The 20,808-nt window shown below is 32.9% G+C and overlaps 1 protein-coding gene across 1 annotated transcript; it reads right to left on the bottom strand.

Annotated features, from left to right (window-relative positions):
- Positions 1 to 1,824: 1,824 nt before the first annotated feature.
- On the bottom strand, positions 1,825 to 2,714 carry LOC111600418 (cilia- and flagella-associated protein 299-like). The gene is made up of 2 exons (XM_023316499.1): positions 2,311 to 2,714; positions 1,825 to 2,239 (listed from the first exon to the last, which is right to left on the bottom strand). The coding sequence occupies exons 1-2, from the start codon at positions 2,623 to 2,625 to the stop codon at positions 1,856 to 1,858; spliced, it is 699 nt and encodes a 232-aa protein (XP_023172267.1). The 5' UTR covers positions 2,626 to 2,714; the 3' UTR covers positions 1,825 to 1,855.
- Between the last annotated feature and the right edge of the window lie 18,094 nt (positions 2,715 to 20,808).

Genomic DNA, 20,808 nt, shown 5'->3' on the forward strand with positions numbered 1-20,808 from the left:
CGAGATAACTAGAAAATAGTTAAAGTTGCGCAATTACATTTAATATTAAACTTTAAAGTTGAAATATTGTTGAATTTAAAAATGATTTTTAGTTTACTCTTAAAGCCTACACTTAAAAATATTAATATAAATATTAATATAATACTGATACGATTCTTAGCTGCACTTTAGTTATATATTTTAGTAGAAAATAAATTAACTTTCTGTTGAAACTTGATCTGCTTCTATACTCTTTCTAAACTCTAAGCTAAATCTAATAGAATTTTATGATTATATCTGGCAAGCATTTTTCTAGTAGCTTAGATGAATTGGTCGAAGTCGAAACAACTTTTAAGCTCAGCATAGTTTTCATCCTTGTCTATTCTTCATATTTTTTGGACTAAAATAAAGAAAATACTTTATTTTTAAGAATGAATGTTTTTATTAAATAATTGTAAATCAAAATATTTTTCTTTATTTTGCTTTTTAAATGTAATCAAAGAATCTAATCAAATTGATTAATTTTAGAATCGTTTTTTAATTTTTTTTCATAAAAATTTATTTTTTCAGCAAAATTTTATTTATTTTTAAAAATTATTTTACTTTTGCGAGTTGTTTATATTAAAATTTATAACCTGGTACGTTTTGAACTAACTTATTTTTTTAATACACAAAACATTGACGTTCCTTCCAATTAAATATTACTTATTTAAAAAGTTGACATTTTAAAAATGAGTTTATATTAGAGACTTAAGAAGCGTCAATGAGTATATATTTTATCGCATAAATAAATTAGTGATCTAAATAATGAGGCGCTTGAAATTAAGTTCTATATTTTCTTTTCGCTAAATTCAAAATATTTAGCTTAGATTTAATTTATTTTCTTCAATTAAATTTTAACATAAATTCGCTCTTCGCTTTAACTTTATGCATGCGAACAATGCTGAATTATTTTTCGTTTATATCTGTAGTGCAGTTTCATAAATTGAAACAATAATTCGCAGTTACAGTTGGGAAACATTGGAGAACATTCGGCTGGACTTGCCACAATTTACATGCGGACCGAACAGCCTCACGGCATTGCCTTCGTAGCGGGCCCAACGAGCCAAACGAATATATTATAAATGAATGCTGCATATTTGTAGTTTTTTGCACAAGACTTCTCTCCACAGTTTCTTCACCACTTTGCCTCCTCTCGAATGTTTTACAGTCGGCTGTGATTTTTCGGCCGACTCTTTTTTGTTTGTTGAGGCAGCGTGGGTGTGGGCGTGGGCAAATATGCGCAAGGGTAAAGAAAGAAAATCACACGACGATTTTCAATTGAATGGCGGAAATGTAACGGAAATAAATTTACATAAATACAATATGGTGCGTGCTTGTTGGTGCCATTTTATTTGCACAATATATATTGTGCATGCACGCACAAACATATTTGCACAGAGCCGCGTATTGATTTATATATATATATTCGTTTTTTTTTTAGATATTCCATTTGGAAAAATCAAATTTAAGTCAGAAACTTTGGTTTTGCCGAAAAGCCTGCTGCCTCGCTGTCTTCGACGGCAGCACTTTAATGCCCAAAAACATTTTTGCCATTTCGTGATCAAATTTCGAGCACTATCACGTGTGTTACACACACGCACACTCGTTTACACACACCTGCCTATCTAGGCAGCCGCCATAAGCTAAGGGTAAGAAAATTTTTTCTTTAGCATGCAGCATGCATTATTTGCATAAGATAAAAGATGCAAACAAAAAGAGAATGCTTAAATAGACCTTGATAGTCCGCTAGCTGCTCTGTAAAAGCAGCAATGTAGTTATGCTTATATTTTATTATTTGAATATATTTTTGTTTTAATTATACAAATATACATTTTTAACGAATAATATGATCGTATAGTATTATATAACCATATAAGTCTGAATGTATCATGGAGCGAGAAACATTTTCAGCATAATGACTGGGCTTCGCACAGACCGGAATCAATTTGTGATCATCCTTATGTTTGAATATTAATGTGTTTCTACCGGCGACCGACTCAAAATTATCTGTATCTGTCATACAAACGATGCCTTTGTGCCAGTCGTAGTAGCTCAGATCGGTTGGTTTCGGCTTCAACAACTCCCGACCCTCGAAAACGGCTCGCCAATTGGTAAAATCAGGCTTTCTAAAGGTGCAATGGCGCAGACTCTGCTCATAGTCTATGTAACCTGATACATCGAAGCCACTACGCTGACGTACCTGCATAAAGATAATGGTCTGGCCAAAGGCAAGGCCCGTGATATACACTCACATATACATGAAGACATATATTTTATGTACGAGCTTACCGATATTTTATGCAACAGATTGGGTTCCTCACGATGCATTAATGCACTCAGAGCAGCATCTGTGCCTTTGAAATGGTTGCCATAGAGTACGCTCGAGAGGACCTTTGGATTCATGAATTCCAGAATCTTGGCACGCAGCTTATTGAACTCAGCTTCATCGTAGATCTTGGCAGTGCTGCGATAGCCGAGCCGCACCAGCTTCCTGATGGGTGACATGCTCGATAAGTAGCGATAGTCTTCATTTCTAATAAAGGAAGTCATATAACTGTTGTAAGAATCAAACTGCAATAGCCTAAAATCAATATTAGCCGTCATGGTGAATACGTTTGTCTCCTTCTATGAATATTGATATTTATTTGTATATCTTTTTTATTTATGTATATATACTCTGTATATACTTTGTATTGTATTGTATTGTTGCTTGGTAGTGTTGTGTCTTGTATACCTTATTTTGAATTTTGTCACAGGGCATGCTGCCTCCGACTGCTAACAGGCAAAAATGTGAAAATGTATTTTCTATAAAAGCCAAGCAAAAACTCACAACGATGAGAACGATGCTGATAAAGACAACACACACTGAAGAGACAAGGAACGTGGCCGCCTGTCGCCATTTTGTTGCATTTGCGACTTATATGCATATGTATGCACACACACACGCACACCCAAGGAGACATACTCGTCTGCATGCATGCCTGCTTACATGTGTATATGGGTCCCAAACTCAAACGTGCAGTAAAAATTACATTTTCCTTGCACGAACATTTGCCACAACCAACTGCACGAAAATGCACAAAGATTTTCTTGTTCTTGCGCACTTTTTCTTTGCCCCTGCCCTTTCCTTTCTTTTTTTTAGCTGAATCGTACTTTTGTTTTTACTCGAACGATGGCGGAAAACGTTTTCCATTGGCAGCAACATTGGCGGTCCGACAACATTCTTGAACATTGGCCAAGCATAATGAAAATGGCAATCAAGAGTTTAAAAAAATTTGAGTTTACAATTAAATTTGAGTAAGATAAAAAAAAGAAAGCAATTGACATTTTTAGTATGTACACTATTATTGTTTATAAAATATATTTATTAAATATTTTCAAATTCTAAATATGCAATATCTTATATTTATTAATATTCTAAGTCATTTTCTTTAAGAAACCGAGTCGAAAATTTATTTTAAAATTTTTTATTACAATAACTCAGATTACTCAAATATATAAATACTAAAAAAAATCATAAAAAAGTCATACAATCAATATATATAATTTAATATTGTACTAAAAAATAAATAATAATCAAAAAAAAATTAAAACCAAAAATTTAAAAGCAAAAATAATAATACTGTATAAATAAAAAAATATGTATTTAATTTTAAATATATTCAATTTTATTCTGTTTATTTTGTAACTTTGTTACTAATAATTTAATTTTATATTTATTTACATAATTTTAAAATTATTTTTATAAATAATCAAAATACTTGAAGCAGTTACAATTTTTAATTTAAAAAGAAATAATGCAAAAATAATAATATATATATAAAAAATTTTTAAAAAAATTTGTTTTGAATTCTATTTTTATTAGTCATTGCACCACTGTGCACTATGTTAGTTTAAATGGCGCAGAAATCGGTTTTACCACTCGTACGTTTGGCATATTTTACAAATGCATTTGACATAAATTTTAAAGGGCTTAAGTGCCGCAACCAGCGTCCCCCGTCATTCCCATGCCGTGTGGCAGAGCCTTGGTCCACGTAATGTGCCACATGATAAGAAGACGACAACGCCTACAACGTCTAGAGGAGGATGTTGAAGCGTTTGCTGGGTCGTTAAATCTTTGCCGGGTGCAGACATAAAATAGGGCAATTACAGTAAAGATCATAAATTATGCGAAAGCTTCGCAACAAGTGCGCGATAAAAAAGAGACAACAGCAGCCAATAGAAGAATAGAAAAATACAACAGGAAATGGGACAAACGTCAGACAATCATCAGTCACAGCCGCACTTGGGGTAATCCCGAATTGAGGAATGTGAAAATCTATTATAGGATTTTCACTTTTCCTTTGGTCTGTCTGTTTTGCATGTGTGCAAATCTAACTCGACCAAGTACTCGGTACTGGGTACTCAGTACTCAGTACGCAGTACTCAGTACTTGGTAGTCGGTACTCATGTCGTTTATCAACTGTCAGGCGAAATGCATTCCAGCAGCTGCTGACAACAATGAGATGCGAGCTGCTTATCCTTTTCAAAACCTACCAACTGCAGCTCCGTCGTCTGCTCATGCAAATAGGTTTTACTGCTGGTGCATTAAGTGTATGCGATTTCCTTTCAACAAGGACAATTTAATGCAAAAATGCATGCTTGACAGCCCAGCCGAGAGAGGGGGACACGGAGATAGAGAGAGAGCGAGAGAAAGGCGGGTTAAGCGGCACTTCAGTTATGAATAAATAATCGTACCTATACGAACTTGACTCTTGAGCATATTGAATCGCATCTACAGCGGGCTTCAATATTGAACTCGAGTTCAGTTTTCTCCGAGAGCGCTTAGTGAGGCGTGTTATCGTCGGCCTTGCATGCTCGCACAACCCATAAATGTCAATTGGCCACGCAAGTGGTAAAGTGGCAAAGCGGCAGGCGGCATGCGGCAACAAGTCTACGCAGTGGTAATGGCAAGGAAATGAAAAGCGGCTGCAGCTGTAGCTCACAGTGTCATAATTATAGATGCTTATCGCTCCATTTGTGCAATATGCATAAGCTATTTAATGGATGAGAGAGCTGCTAAATGTGTCAAATTCGATTTTGTATTAAATTCTCTGCATTTGAAATATTTATTTGCGCATGAACTATTTAAATTATGGGTCTTTAAAAAATGAAATATAAAAAATAAAATTAAAATGTTTAAGCTTATTCTTATATTTTATTTTTCATACTTTTTAATTTACATTTTTAAATTCATTTTAAAATTCAAAATTATTTTGTGTAAATAAAATAAATTTTAATTATTATTTATATGAATAGAAAATGTTTTTTGATTTTTACTAATTAGAAATTCACAAAAATTTCATACGTATACTTTAATTTCATTAATTGCCAATCAGAGTTTTTCAAAGATTTTTTTTGTAATAAAAAATACTTTAATTTTATTATTTAACATTCAGCATATTTTAAAGTCTTTTTATCCAAGAAATATATAATTTTTGATTTCAATAAAATTATTTTTCCCTCAAAAAAAAAGCTTTAAATAAATTTGTTTGCCGATAATTTACAGAGTCTGCTTTTGTTATTATTCCAGCTCTGTAAACTAAATCGGTTAGTGTGCATGACAATTGCTTAAAGCAGAAGCAAACAGCCAGAGGAACAAATCGTAAATTTAATTCGAATCAAAAGTTCGCATAGCAGATGAAAAGCGTAGAGTTTTCCGCAAGCTTCCCATTGGAAGCTGCTGTTTGCCTCAGCGTCTGTCAGAAAAATAAACAAAACTGCGAATTTTATCGTGCTGAACGTTTATGCGCAAATTGCTTCCAGGTTTCTCGGCGATGCCTTGCTGCGTGTCTATCTGTCGCCTTATCGAATTTCAGACAACGACAGACATTGAGAATGATGCCAGGACAACAGACTGCCAGGATAGCAGGATGCCGCCAGGATACCAGTACGTTAGGACAACGCGCCGCAGCATTTGACAATGGCTGACGATTTTGCTTGGCATAGGAAACTTTCGTTGCTCAAGGCGTGAAATGAAATCGACAGTAATTTGTGTTTATCTCACTCGATATATATATCTTTATATATATATTTTTACTAAACATGTAACTATATATATTTGTGTAACAATAACAATTGTCAGCAGCTGTGAGAAAAGTTTTGCAACAGGAAATTACTTTAATTTGTGAAGTTGACTTTATCAAACTAAATGATCGAATACAACTTGTACGCAACTTGTACATGCTAACCACAAGTTAGTATTTCCATCGATGGCTTAAAGTCAATAAGCCCACTTCATCATATTGCCATATGTCGACTTCTGTGGGCACCAGATGGATATGGAAATGGAAACGTCTAAGTCGCTTTGATGGCGCATAAGTAAGTGCCCATGAATAATTCATGACCTATTTATACAAAATCGAAATGATAATCGTGCACTTTAGCATTTAAATCAGAGTGTAAGAGCGGGCGAAAGACGAAAGGAGAGAGAGAGAGAGAGAGAGAGAGCAACAAAAGATGCTGCCACCTAGAGCCAAGTGACAAACAACAGAAAAGAGTGAAGTGGCAAATTTACATAGAATTGGTGTGAGCGACATTTCTAGATGTTTAAATTATTAAGTAAAGCCATGTCAAATGACTGAGTAGAGAAAACAAAGCACATTTTAACTTTGTAGCTGGCAGCAGGTATGAAAGGATCTGGTCTAAACTTAACAAATATGTTAAGCGTCAAGGATTTGCTCTGGCTTGTTTGTGCTATAAAAGTGAAGTAAATATATTATAAACAGCTAGATTTTATTATATATATTTTATTATATATATTATATATATTATAATCAGCTAGATTTCATGATAATTAATTATTACGATTGCTTTCTATATTATGAAAAGTATAGGCATTTATAATATGAAATGCCAAAATTCCTTAAGCATTGAAATAAACTGGATTTGATTGAACTCTAAATTAGTTTCATTAAAATAAACATGATTTTATTGTGAGAAAATGTAAACATAGCTGGATTAACTTCTAAGAAATGTTTTACTGCCATTTTTTTTAAACCTATAATAAGAAAATTTATAATATTAATATAGGCTTATATAGGATACTATTTACATTCGCTGCTTATAACAGCTGCACCAATTATTAAAAGGATTTGCCGTATGATCCTGACTCGTCATGCTGGAACAGTACGAAGTAAGATCTTATGCTTAAAGCGCAGCAAAGGTGAGGCCATTGAGTAATAAAAAATAATTATTGACTTCAATAAAAATATTAATGCATACAACAGCTTTTACTGGCTTTTTTATTTTTTTAAACTATAAAAACATGATTTAAAACTAAAAAAATATATGCAAACTTTTTCAAATTTTTAAGGCAGCGGCATTATTATATGTATTTTTTAAAATTTTTTAAAATAATTTTCTTAAAAATAAATGACCCTCTTTATGAACTCTTTTTACGGTTTCTTCATTCTTTAATATTTTAATTTTCATACAATTATATTTGATTTCAATTCACATCATATAAACCCTCCACAAGCTCTTAAAGTGAATTAGAAATATACTTTTTATGGAAAAACAATTTGTACTGATGCTGAGTTGCAGGCGAATTAAACAATGACTGGACTTCAATCACAGTTACAAACAATTATTCGGATAAGGCCAACAACAAATTGGCATTCGGTTGGCAAACAATCATTAGCAAAAACTGTCAATAACATTTTGCGTCCTAAACACAAATGTCAAACCAAAACATGGCCATAATGATAAATCAATAACAAAAAAAAAAATACACGGCAAAGCTAAAATTAGATTTCCGGCTTCTTTTTTTTGTTCCAACTAAAATTAAATAACATTGTTGGCCAAATTGCCATTCCAAATTTGTTACACGTGAATGTTGGGCTAAAAACTGCAGCTAAAACGCATTTGGTTGTCAACTAGGCTGTGAGGCTGGCTGCCAGCTGAAAATTATAATTGATGCGATATTAATACGCGTACCGCAACGCTCTAACACTCCTCTGAACATGGCCCCCTATTCCCCTGATGTTGTTGAGATTGATGCGCTGCATTGCGCGAAAAAAAGGTTTTAGCAACAGGCGGAAAGACTGAAAGCCTGTCTGGTTGCTGCCCTCATCCAACTCCATTCCATTTCAACTGACTTTGATGGCATGCGTCATTAATGTCACACACACTCCCACACACACACACACGTACTATTCAACACTCGCACAGCCCAAACGTTCACAATTGTCATCAGCCTTGGTTTGGCTTTTTGCCGGCTGGCTGTGAATGTGTTTCTGGTCAGTTCAGCCACCATGGAGCTGCTCTGCTCTGCTTTGCTCCACTCTGCGGGTATTGTGGTAATTAGATGAATGTGCCATAAATCATTTTCTAAATCATTTGTTGCCAGTTGCCAGTTGCCCGTTGTCTCGGCTTCTGTTAGCCATAGTTTTCTCTTCCCACGTTGGACACTTTTGATTGCATTTGTGTTCTGCTAACTGTCATATTTTTCTCTATTTTAACTACTGTTGCAATAAAAACTTACTGAACTTTAATTTATTCCTTAAAAGAGAAAGAAAAAGTTATTTAAAAGCAAGCGCAAATACATTTTATTCAAGGTGTCCACATATCTAGAGATTGCTTTAGTTAAGTAATACATTTGTTAAATATTTTTTTATTTTATTTCATAAATTAAAAAAAATGTAAAAAATAATTTTAAATTTGTTTTTTATTTTCGGTATTTTATCATTTTAGTTAAGTCTTAAAAGTTGATATTCTTTTACATGCAAAACATTTTTCAAATTAAAAAATTTTTTAAAATAATTAATGTGCTTAAAGTTTATGGTATTAATATATATAATTATTATTAATATATATTTTATATTTCTTACTATAGCTTTAAATAAAATCTAATTTTATTTCACAAAACAATTTATTTTATAGACATTAAAAGTATTATTGATATTTCATCTGTTTATTATTTAAAAATAACATAAATAGATTATTTAAAATTATATTTATTAGAATATAAAATTATGCAACTCTATAAGGCACTTAATATTGAATAGATGGAGAGTAAGCGTTTTTAGCTTTACCATACAACTAATTATCTTACTCTTCTGTAAGAGAAATAAATACTTTTATATACATAAGTCTCTATTTCATGTTTAAGCTTATTTTGAAAAGTGACAAATATATATAATAAATGTCAATTAACTATAATTAGCTGAATTCACAAAAATATATAATGCCCATTTAGAATAGCAGGCAATAGAACTTTGTTTGTTATGTTACTGGTCAGCAGAGGGAGTTTTAGTATCAACAATGGAAAACGATAACAATAGCAACAGCAGGATAGACCACAGCAAACATGTAGCTCATTATGCAAGTCACAGCAAGAAGCTGCCCAAGTATGAAGCTCAAGAGAGGTGCAGGGCAACGGTGCTACCCGAACTCTGTTTGCTAACTAAAACGCATATTACAATCGGGACACGCCCCCCAGCAGCAGCAGTGCCAAGCAACTGAGAAGGCAAACAAACACTGGCAACCACGCCCACACCCACACACACACCCACACCCACATAAATGAACAGAATAGATGATATGACCCTTCATAGTGGAGCTGGCAGCAATAGCTGTTAATTGTGTACAACAAGTAAGAAATTGCAGTGAAAACAAAATGAACTGTGGCAGGGAATGTCAAAGGAGATAACACAGGACAACACTAGCAGGAGCATTAGCAGCAGCAAAAAGGTGTGGGCGTATCCGGGGCAAAGTTAAGCCATATAAAATAGAGCAACAGCTACAACAGATACGCCAAGTGGACCATATGTGTGGCAATTGGTCTTGGCTTGGGTGCAACTGCAATTTAAGTGCTAAAAGTCGACGCTGTCAGCTAATCGCATTGGCGCTGCGTTAAGCGGCTTACAAACATATACCATATATATATATATATATATATAACTGTCTGTTGTATCTTAAAGATACACACATATGCTCAGGGAATAGAGCGCTGTGCACAAGGTATGAAATATGGGTGCCACATGTTAATTAAGTTGCATGCCACAACAAAGGACAACAACAACGACGAGTCTAGCGTTGGACTTTGGGCTTTAGCTTTGGCATGTTTTATGCAGATTTATGGAGCGCCAAGAGCGAGAGACTGCAGCAACAGCAAAACTTTTGCACAATTCAATTGTTGTTGGCCTTCTAATGTCGCATTAATGCCAACACACACACACACACTCACACACACATGGCATATCACACGCATAATTAATAGTTGCAAAAGGTCAAAAGTTTATATATATTTTTGTCTATCTAAAACGGGCATAGCATATTGTTATAATTTCTTTAGGTTTAATTGTAATTTATGCCTCTGTCATGCAAGGCTTTGTGATTTATTGCTGCTCTGCAATTCGTTGTAGCACACTGGTAATTAAAACTATCACAACAGGTGAGAAAATATTTATGCCTCAATATGGCTAACGGGTCAAAACTAGTTTGTCTTTCAGTAAACATATATATATGTAATTATGTGGGAGTGCATTGGCTTTTTGCTGTAATTGTGCACTTAAATATATATTATTTGTTTTGTATTAAGATTATCTAATTGGCAATTGCAAGAACTATACGATGTTATCATCAGCAGTCGCGTGAAGGTAGCGCCTACGTTTACAGTGTTTACCCAGGGGCATATAGTTTATAAACAATTAAAGATATATTACTACAATCTGTAGTCTCACCTCAAGATACTAAAACTAAAGCGGATATACTCTGCACACTTACCGAATCATTTAATCTAAGGCTCATCAAAAGCTTGTAACAACTTCATCACCCCAGCTAAATGCCTCAACTAAACGAACAATCACGAATTTAGTCTTTTACCAGTTCATATAATATTCTAGTACGAGTCGGCAAAGTAAAAAATTAATAAAATAAAAATATTAAATAAAATTTTTAAATTAAACAGGCTTTAGTTTATATTCGAAAATGAATAATATTTAAATATTAACGTTATTTTATTATTATTTATAATTTGTAAACATTACTGATTTAGTATTAATTATTTAAAATATAAAAATAATAAAATTTTGAATTACATTTTAAAAGATATTAATTTAAGATAAAATCCTTTTTATTTTACTTATTAAATATAAATTATTTATATTTTATTTATTTTATTTAAAAAAATGCAAATTGCTATTTTTATAAATTAAAACTATAAAATAAATATAGATATAGAAATATAAAATAAATAATTATATTTAATAACATGCCAAACTTCATTGATAGATACGAGGGCAAGCTTTAACTAATATTATAAGTGTATATATATTGATATATATAATTTTATTTAATCTGACCAGCTTGTTCGCTGTTCAACTTGAGTTGATGTAGAGCTACAATGTCAACAAATCAATTTGAAATGCAGGAGACAAGTGAGCGCCAGGCATTGGACTAATTAAATGGTGATTTGTGTCAATGATAAGGATAATAATTGCCTGGCAAACAAATCCACAGACAGGGCAAAAGAAAAGCGCGCGTACTTCTTGGGCTCTTACACACATTTTCCTTTTGTTCATTTCACTGGCGAGGGCGGACGGAGGGGGCGTTGCCTAATGATGTGACGGCGATAAAGAACACAAAATGGGCTGGCTCGAGCAACGGAATTTTTCTACAATATTCTTTGTATAATGACAAGTAAATGACGTTCGAAAATATTGATCCACTTGTCGTGCAGTGAACCAATAAATGAAAATGAACAACAAAACAATACAACACAAATCAAACAGCACGAATTCAAAGAAAACTCAACATCTTCACTCACTCACTCCACTCCCTTCAGCGCCTTATGTATCTCTGTCTATCGCTGTTTGGACAAGTTATCATGAAGATGTTTCGACTCATTGAAACAAAGGCCAATCCAAGTCAATCAAACAATGGGACAGCAGCAGCAGCAACAACAACTGTCACATTTCTTTGCCAGCGTGTGGGCATGGCCCAAGGACGGCAGATAAGCAACAGCAGATTGATATTTGGCTGCCCATTGAACCGTTGGAAAAATGTCAACATTAGCTACGCATTATGAGTATGTCAGACAGCCTCTACTTGGAGATGTGCAAAAGTTATTATGAAACACATTTTCATTTTGATTTCTCATCATCAATCTTTGCGCTTCAACACTTGTGCCCAACAAATAATGTTAAACCAGACTTCGTTTCATGACACTTGATGAAGTTCCAATATTTATTTAGTTTATTATGCCGCCAGTTGGGCCCATCGAGTGCTGTTGACAGCTCATTTTTAAATGCTGAAAAGCGAACATCATCAATGATTTTATAGATAGTTGTGTATATAGAATTAATATCCATGACAAACAGCAGAATATGCATTATAATGATATAACTGAGTATTCTGTATCTGGCAACTTTAAAGGTTGACTTGACATTAATGTTAGCCTGAGATAGGCTCTTGAGAGTTTCCTTCTTTGGAACGATGCAACTAATTCAGCATCTTTTAGCTTTATAGCATTTCTTATCTTTAAGCTCTTGACTTATTAAAAATTGGTATTTATATTTTATTACTGATTTATAAATATTTATTTATATTTAGAAATATATTTCTCTTGTTTAAGCTTGTTAAGGCAGTTGTTGTCAATTAAATTCAGAAACTCAAATTAAAGTTTAGTTTTATCTTAAGTTAATTTGGCAAATACTTTTGAATATATATATATATATATATATATATATATATATATATATATATATATATCAGGCTACTATAACAAGAATATTTTGTTAAATATTAACATTGCTTGATATAAGTTAAAATTAAATTAATGTAAATGTAAATGGCAAAATTATTTAATATAATTTAAATTAATATTAATAAAAATTAAATAATACGCATAAGTGCTAAAAAATATAAAATATGTATTAACTCATAAATTGATTAAAAAATGTATGTTTAGTTATATTTATTTGGGTTTTTAATATGATTTATTGCTGTATTTTACATTAGAATTAAAAAAATGTATTTTAGTATTTAACATATAAATATATATATATATATATATATAAATATATAATATATAAATAAATGATATTAAAAACCCAAATCCTTTCCCTAGCTGTAAGTAAGTTTTCAAAAAGCATTATATGAATTATTGCATTCCAGGAATCAAGATGTTGTGCCGTCTTGACTTTTCTTTTTATCAACTTTGAATGGAAAATCTGAACAAAAAATGTGCTGTCAAATATTATAAAAATGTTTTGCAGAAGTGAAAAATCATGCACATAAACGGCACAGTTACAGTTACACCCCAAAGCCAACACACACACACACACTCGCACAGCAAACACTCGTAAATGGTACGCATACATTTCATTGTCAAAGCGCGCACACGTGGAAAAATGGCAACCCTGGCGGCTTTAATGGCATCATTGTTATTGTTGTAGCTGTTGTGGGGTTGTCATGCTATTTTGGCAACATTGTTGTGTATGTCGACAAAATCGTCTGACTGTCTGTGCCTTCATTCTCCGATTTACCAACATAAACGACGTGTTAAGTAAGCGAAACAGCTGCAGGGGTATTTGAGTGTGTTTGTGTGTGAGTGTGTGCGTGTGAGGGTAGACAGGTGAACATAGCTATACTATTGCCTTCGGCTTTGCAATTGTATTAACCTTATCGCAAGCTTGATTTATGCATGTTAATTTATTCCTACTTCACATTTTGTTGCTTTGTCTCTCAAGCAGTCGATCAACATTAACAATAGATATATATACTGAAAATTGAGTAGTGTATAAACATATATTTATATGTATATCGTATGTGAAATAAATTTTGTATATATATCACATCTGTAGGTAGACTGTTTATTATGTATTTCAAATGTTGTTCAATTTGAAGCCAAATTTTTAATTTTTTAGATTTCTCTCATAAGACTTTTGTATGTTTTTTATTTCAATCAAAAATTTCAATATATATACTAAATACGCCACTAATAATTTGTTTTACTTTTAACAACATATATATACTTATGACTTCTATTTATTGTCATAGATAGTTAGATTAACTCATATCATTTTCAAATATTTTTCCGTCTATTTAAAGAAGAATTTACAGTTATTTTTCTGTGCCAGCGGGGTGTACAGATTATAATTGCTTGTTCGAACCAGACAAAAGACTGATAACAGGCCTAACTGGAGCTGCAGCCTAGAATTAGGGTATAAATTGATTGAATTTGCCAGCAGCTGCAGTCAGTGTCAAATGTGTCTTTATGAGTTCAACTTTGAATTGCTTGAAGTCACAGAAATACATATAAATTAATGCTTAATAATAGTGAATATTATGCCAGTGTCATAAGTAGTAACCATTAAGAGGTTGTGGTTTGCATTCAACCTTTTAATTTACTACTTGTGATAAATGCATAGCAATATCAACAAAAAAATATAATTAAAAAAAAATTTTTTAAATTATTTATATAAATTGATGAAAATTCAACACTTAAGTAGTTGATACAAAGGCGAATTCATTTATATATCGCATTGTGTGACCTACTTAAATGACAGATTTTTATGGCACGAATTATATACCTGAAAATTAAAAATTAATTTTAATTTTAAAAAAATTATAAATTTTTTTTAAATAAGCAAATAACTATAATTTAATAAATTCCTAATTTTGCATAGTTTTTAATGGCTGCACCTTAATTTATATTATTTATTTCAACGAAATCTGTAATAATCTAATAGTCTGTATATATATGGAAAAATATAAATATATTTAAGTTTGAATCTCAAGAAATCTGAGGCTCAAGCACACAGACGAACGTACACTTGAGTTTAATAAAACAAAATCCTGCGGCGATAATTTACACACACATTCACGAAGCTGTGCGGCAAATTGCTTTGATTTAAGCGTGCCAACGTGCCAGAACAACCCACAGACACATACACACACACACATGTACACACGTCAAAAAGGAAATAAAAACAAGCAGTCAACATCGAGCTGAGAAGAAAAAACCTGCCACAAGATGCTGCTGCTGCAAACACACATTTGCTACTCACACTTGGCTGGGAAGCGAAGCCAAAGGCAAACCAATTCAACATCCGTTTGCCGCTAATTCACACATACACACACACACACACTGAGAGAGACGCGTGCACACAGCAAGTGTCCTGACAGTAAGGATATATGAAATACGCGCAAATAACGTGTTAGGAAAATGGTGTGAAAATTGTTATATATATTATATCCGTACGCTGAAATACTTTGATATGATTTCTTATGCTCCATTCGCTGCTAAAGGTGTTGAGCGTCGTTTGGCATCGTTTAGTTAGAGCGGATGTTGCTGCGGATGCGAGGGCGGATATGGCTACGGTTGCCGAGATGCTGCGGTAGCTAGATGGCGTGTCATTTGTATACATAGTTAACCATGGTTTCTTGTCTAACTATACTTGTATATAAGGCTCTTCAAATTTAATTGCATCTCTATGCACTTTATGTTATTTAAACTATTATTACATGGAACGCAGATCAATATTAATTTAGTAGGTTCTATTGAACATTAAAATAATTCGATATTGTCTAGGCTGTCTTCCAGTATGAGAATCTCTCTTATTCTCATTCTCTGTCACTCTCTCTCTCTCGCTCTGTCTCTCTCTCTATCTCTCTAACACTCTCTCTCTCTCGCTCTATCTGTCTCTCGCACTCTCTATCTGTCTCACTCTCTGTCTCTCTCTCTCTCTCTCTCTCTACCTCTCTCCCTCAGTGCCTCGATTTCTTCTTCTCTTACTCTTACACCCAACACTGATTAAAAACTATTTTTAAGCACATCATTATAGTTATAGCTCAACAACAATGACATCGCCTGTGATTAGCTGATCCAATACATACTTTATTACACACATTTAGTAGCATAAACTTAGCGAAATTTCATAGCCACAAAAACATTCACGAGAAGCAATGCGTACAAATAGTTTCCTCCCGCATGCGTAACTCATTTGCAAATGGGAAACAATTGCAATTAGGGCAAAAGTAGATGGAACACAGAGAGAGAGATAGAGAGGCAGACAGATAGAGAGAGAGAGAGAGAGAGAGAGAGAGGAGAAGGAGCTGCCTACTGTGCTATCTCCTGCTCAAAATATCCAAATACCCAAACGCTGTCATTGTTGAGGGCACGTGACAGATTTAGTTAGTGCATGTTAAATTCAACGTGAGTGCGATGAGTGCTCATCGCAATTAAATGGAAATTTATTTAATTGCGCTCTTGGCAATTGCACAATGCCAAAGACACACACACACACACATACATCGAGAGAGTCTGTGGTAGACTGAACTTAAAGTTGGCATGGCATACGCAGCAGTTTGTCAGTTGCATGCTTTGGCGCCCGAGCAGGGTTGCCAGGTAATGCCAAAATGTCGGCAAACTTGCACGTGACTTTGCTGCTAGTTGCAATATTTTTTGGAGCTAAGCTCCGCCATGAGCTGACAACAGGCCACGGCAAAACTTGAAATCAAAACTAAAAATTTCTGAAAGTCACATAGCACAAAGTTTCTCATGCATACTGAAACAAGGTAGATGGGCATAACCAGGTGAACAGACAGTGCTGCCAACTTTAGCTAAATACAGCTAGCTCAACTTAAATTGAAAATTAAAAAAAAAATATTTTGAAAAAATAATATTGAAAATAATTTTTGCATTTCATATTCAAAATATATTCATATTTTTAATAATATATAATATCTGTATTGTTACTTACTGCTTGGAAAAGGGTATTAAAAATAATACTTAGTGAAAATGTCTACCAATTAATTTTAAAAAATATAAAAAAAGATGTTTCTATTAATTTATTTAAAGGATGTGTAAACAAAATTATATTCTTATATTTACATTATTTTATATGATATATGATATGGTAGTTGTAAATTAATATTATTTATTTTATTTAAAGACATTTTTAACAAAAGCATATTCTAAAATATTTTTGTAAAAATAAAAAAATTTTCAATAATACTTATAATATTTTATATCGAAAAAAAAAATCAGTGAATATTAAAATGTTAAAATGTTATTAATGTAATCAGAAAAACTTAGCCTCAAAATCTAGCGGTTATCAAATACTACAAATATTTATTTATATGAGCACTTATTGAGGCTTTTCATGTAAATTACAAGAAAATTCATGTTAAAATATTATTGTTCAATTTTATTTTGTTTAAAGTAGAATATAGTAAAATAAATTTTTAAATAATTAACATAAAAATAATAATTTTTAAATAATAAGGTAAATAATATACAACTGTTTTACAAAATTTAGTTTTACTTTAAATATCCTTAAAATATATATTACTCATTTATTAATATATGTAAATATTTTTTTAAACTTTTAATATTTTTTAATATATGTATTTTGAGATTTATTTGCTACAATGCTTATTTTATTTTTATTTTCATACGATTTTTAATAAATTTCCGCACTGCAGCTCAACTCGACTGAATCGTTCTCTCCATAATCCTTTTATTATTTTGTGGCTTCAAATTCAGCCTTTTTGATGGCAAAATGCATTCATCACTGACAGCTGGATTGTGCACTCGTATATGGGCTTGGCGCTGGGCAAAGTCTGTAAAAGTCTGTCACTGTTTGCCTAAATGATTTTGCAGTTTCTTTATTTGCTTCGCTTTTGTTGAATCCAAACTTTTCTTTTCTTTTCCAAATCTATTTTATTTTCTTCCTTTTTTGCTGCCGCATAAAAACTAATATTATGCCAGCCAGTTTATTGGAATTGAGAGTCACAAAAAAAAAAACTTGCGCGCAGGTAACACGCGTATCTTGTAAGTTTATGGAGTTGGCCCCGACGAAGAAGAAGTTGTGCATGGAAATCGCATCTGAAATGTCGTTAAAATCAGCGCCAGCAACGACAGCATCCAAAATGCCGTTAAATGTGCGACTCGAACTGTTCAACTTTGGATTTTGTCTTGCGGTTAGTTTGCGATTTCTACTCTACAACAGAGAGGAAAAATTGAAGGAAAAAACGGAGCCATCGTATTCAACTGCGAACGTATCTGCGTATCCGCAACCGCAATCCATGTCGCCATTCACTGCCTACGTGCCCGGCATTTGGCATGCAGGACGCGTTATCCTTGAGGTACAAGTTTGGTCCGCTGCTCTGCTTGTCTATCAATACGTAACTATTTCACGGACGCGCTTCGATGGCTATAATTAATGTTTAAATTCCGAAATTTTATTATGCACTAGCTCTTTGTGGCATAAAAACTAAGCACAGTAAACGCACAATAAAATGATTTTGTTGCGCAAATGTCAGCCCTGTAGACATACAATTTTGGACTAAGCTTTAAGTTGGGGAATTTAGTTAATAAAATACGGTATATATAAAATATGCAAAAATGTCTAATAAATATATATATATATATATTTATTTATATAATAAATATATTATATATTTATGTTTTATACAAATTTAAATATATTTTGAAAAGTTATTTCAAGTTGTATTATATGTACATTTAAGAATAAACACATTTAGAAGTATATATAAATATAAAATTATAATCAGAAAAGTTGAATAACAAAATTTAAAATATTTTTATATATATTAATACTCAATTTGGATAAGCAATTAAATTTAATTAGCTGCCTTTTGTCGCACATAGAAAGAGATAGAAGTAAAATTTGCAGAGGAGTTGAATGCATTATGAAATCGTCTGAAATCAATAGAAATCCACAGCTTGTTAGCCAAGCGTCTGCACTTGGCCCAAACAAAAACATGCAAACCGCAGAATTACATATATATATATATATATATATAGCCCAAAGTGGACTGGTGCAATGTCAAAAGGAAACGATATCAAGTGCCTTCAATCAAGTCAAACTTGCAATATAAATTCAAATTCAAATTCAAACATTTTCAATTCAATGCATTTTTGTGGTTGTTGCCAGTGAAGCGTTGGCACTGCTATGAATATTCCTGAAAAACGAGTTCATTTATACAAATATATATATATATATATATATATATATATATATATATATATATATATATATGAGCTATTCTGAAGTATTCTTTTTCACTCTACCTCACTCGCAACTCTCTCTCCGTCTCTCTCTCTTTTAGTCCGCCAAATTGCAGCGTTTCAATCAAATGTTGCTCGGACTTACCTTTACCTTCAGCAAGGCTGTTGTTGTTTCTGTAGCATTTATGTTGGTTTTTGCACGTAAATTGCAATGCGGTGCCTTGCCGGAAAAGCAGCCAAATCCTAGTCGCGGTCAACAGCAATAAATTGAATTGCGGCTCCAGTCAGTGTACCCGCCCCCTGTTTGGCTTGCAGCTCAAATAAATAAATTTTATTATTATTCGGTTTGAGTGCAGACAATTACAATGCAGTTAATTTAATTGTGTTTAAGCTGCGTTTGCTCAGTACAAACATTTATTCATTCGAAAGCTTTCGCCATAAATTGTTCAATCTACAGCAAGAATGCAAATTATATATGCGGCTCTTTGGCATTATCACCTATTAACCGAATTTCATGCCTGTCTAGAGTTCTGTTATCAGCAGAAATATATATTCTGTGAAAATTAATGTATTGGGGCTTAGTCATAGTGTTTAGCTGTCTCTTGATAAGGGATATTTATACTATGAGTCATTGATTATTTCATTATGTTTATTGTGAATAACATATATGTATATACATTCAGATTTTTTTTAAATGAATTTGAAGTGTTAGTAAGATGAACATATTTTTTTATTAACTTATATGTTTTTTTTTTAAGTTTATTCTTGTTTAAATTTTTTAACCTCTTACATCCAGCACTACATTTTCCATTTCCAATCAAACGCTTTTCACAACAAATTAATACTGCACGAAAGTAACGGCATTTGTTCGTGATTCTCTCATTAACGAAAAGTGCGCATCCTTAACATATATATATACATATACATATATATTCGACATAAATATATTTACTTATATTTCATATTCTCAACGCTTATCAATAGAAGTGCTTTTGATTTGAAGTCCTGCCTCAATATCTGACAAAGTTAGCTTTGCTTTGCACATTATCTGCCCGCAGTTTTGCATTATCAATAGAGAGCAACGAAATCGCCACCCTAAGCTGACCCCAAACCGGTAAAGCTTAACTTATTGCGTGTATGTTTGACTGGCCCCGCCCGCCATTGGCCGCAAGTTGAGTCGCTACTCCTGCCACACTCAGTGTCGGCTGCCACAACTTGAGTTAATTTAATAAATCTTGAACAACTGAATAAGCTTTAAATTAATGACCCTGTAAAGTTCATATAAATTATTACGTTATCTCGGGTGTTCGCTCAGCAACACAGCTCCAGCTACCCATCTCGTTCCCAGCTGGCAGCAGCGTTGCCCGGGCCACCCATTTGCCAGCTGGCAGCAGGATGCCGACGCATGCCACGTGTGCCACATTATGCCAACATATGCCACACTCGCTCCATACCAAATGATTTCTCATTTTCAATGCCAGCAGCCGCACAAACATATTATTTGTTTTTTTTTTTTCTTTTTTCTCTTTTTGCCTTTTCTTGAAATCAAATTTGTATCAATTACAATTGCATTAACATATAATTTGTGCGCCTCTCGAGTTTCACAGCAGCAACAGCAGCTGATATCAAAACGACTATTTAAATGATTTCCCAGACAACTGTGTGAAGATTTAATACACCCGGCTCAGAGCTATAAGTAGAGCAACAAACATGCTTTATCAGCGAACAGTTCTATATAAATTTTAATAATAAGAACGTAATTTAAA

This window comes from Drosophila hydei, unplaced genomic scaffold (genome assembly GCF_003285905.1).
Source record: "Drosophila hydei strain 15085-1641.00,03,60 unplaced genomic scaffold, DhydRS2 tig00008124-arrow-arrow-pilon, whole genome shotgun sequence".
NCBI classification, from domain to species: domain Eukaryota; kingdom Metazoa; phylum Arthropoda; class Insecta; order Diptera; family Drosophilidae; genus Drosophila; species Drosophila hydei.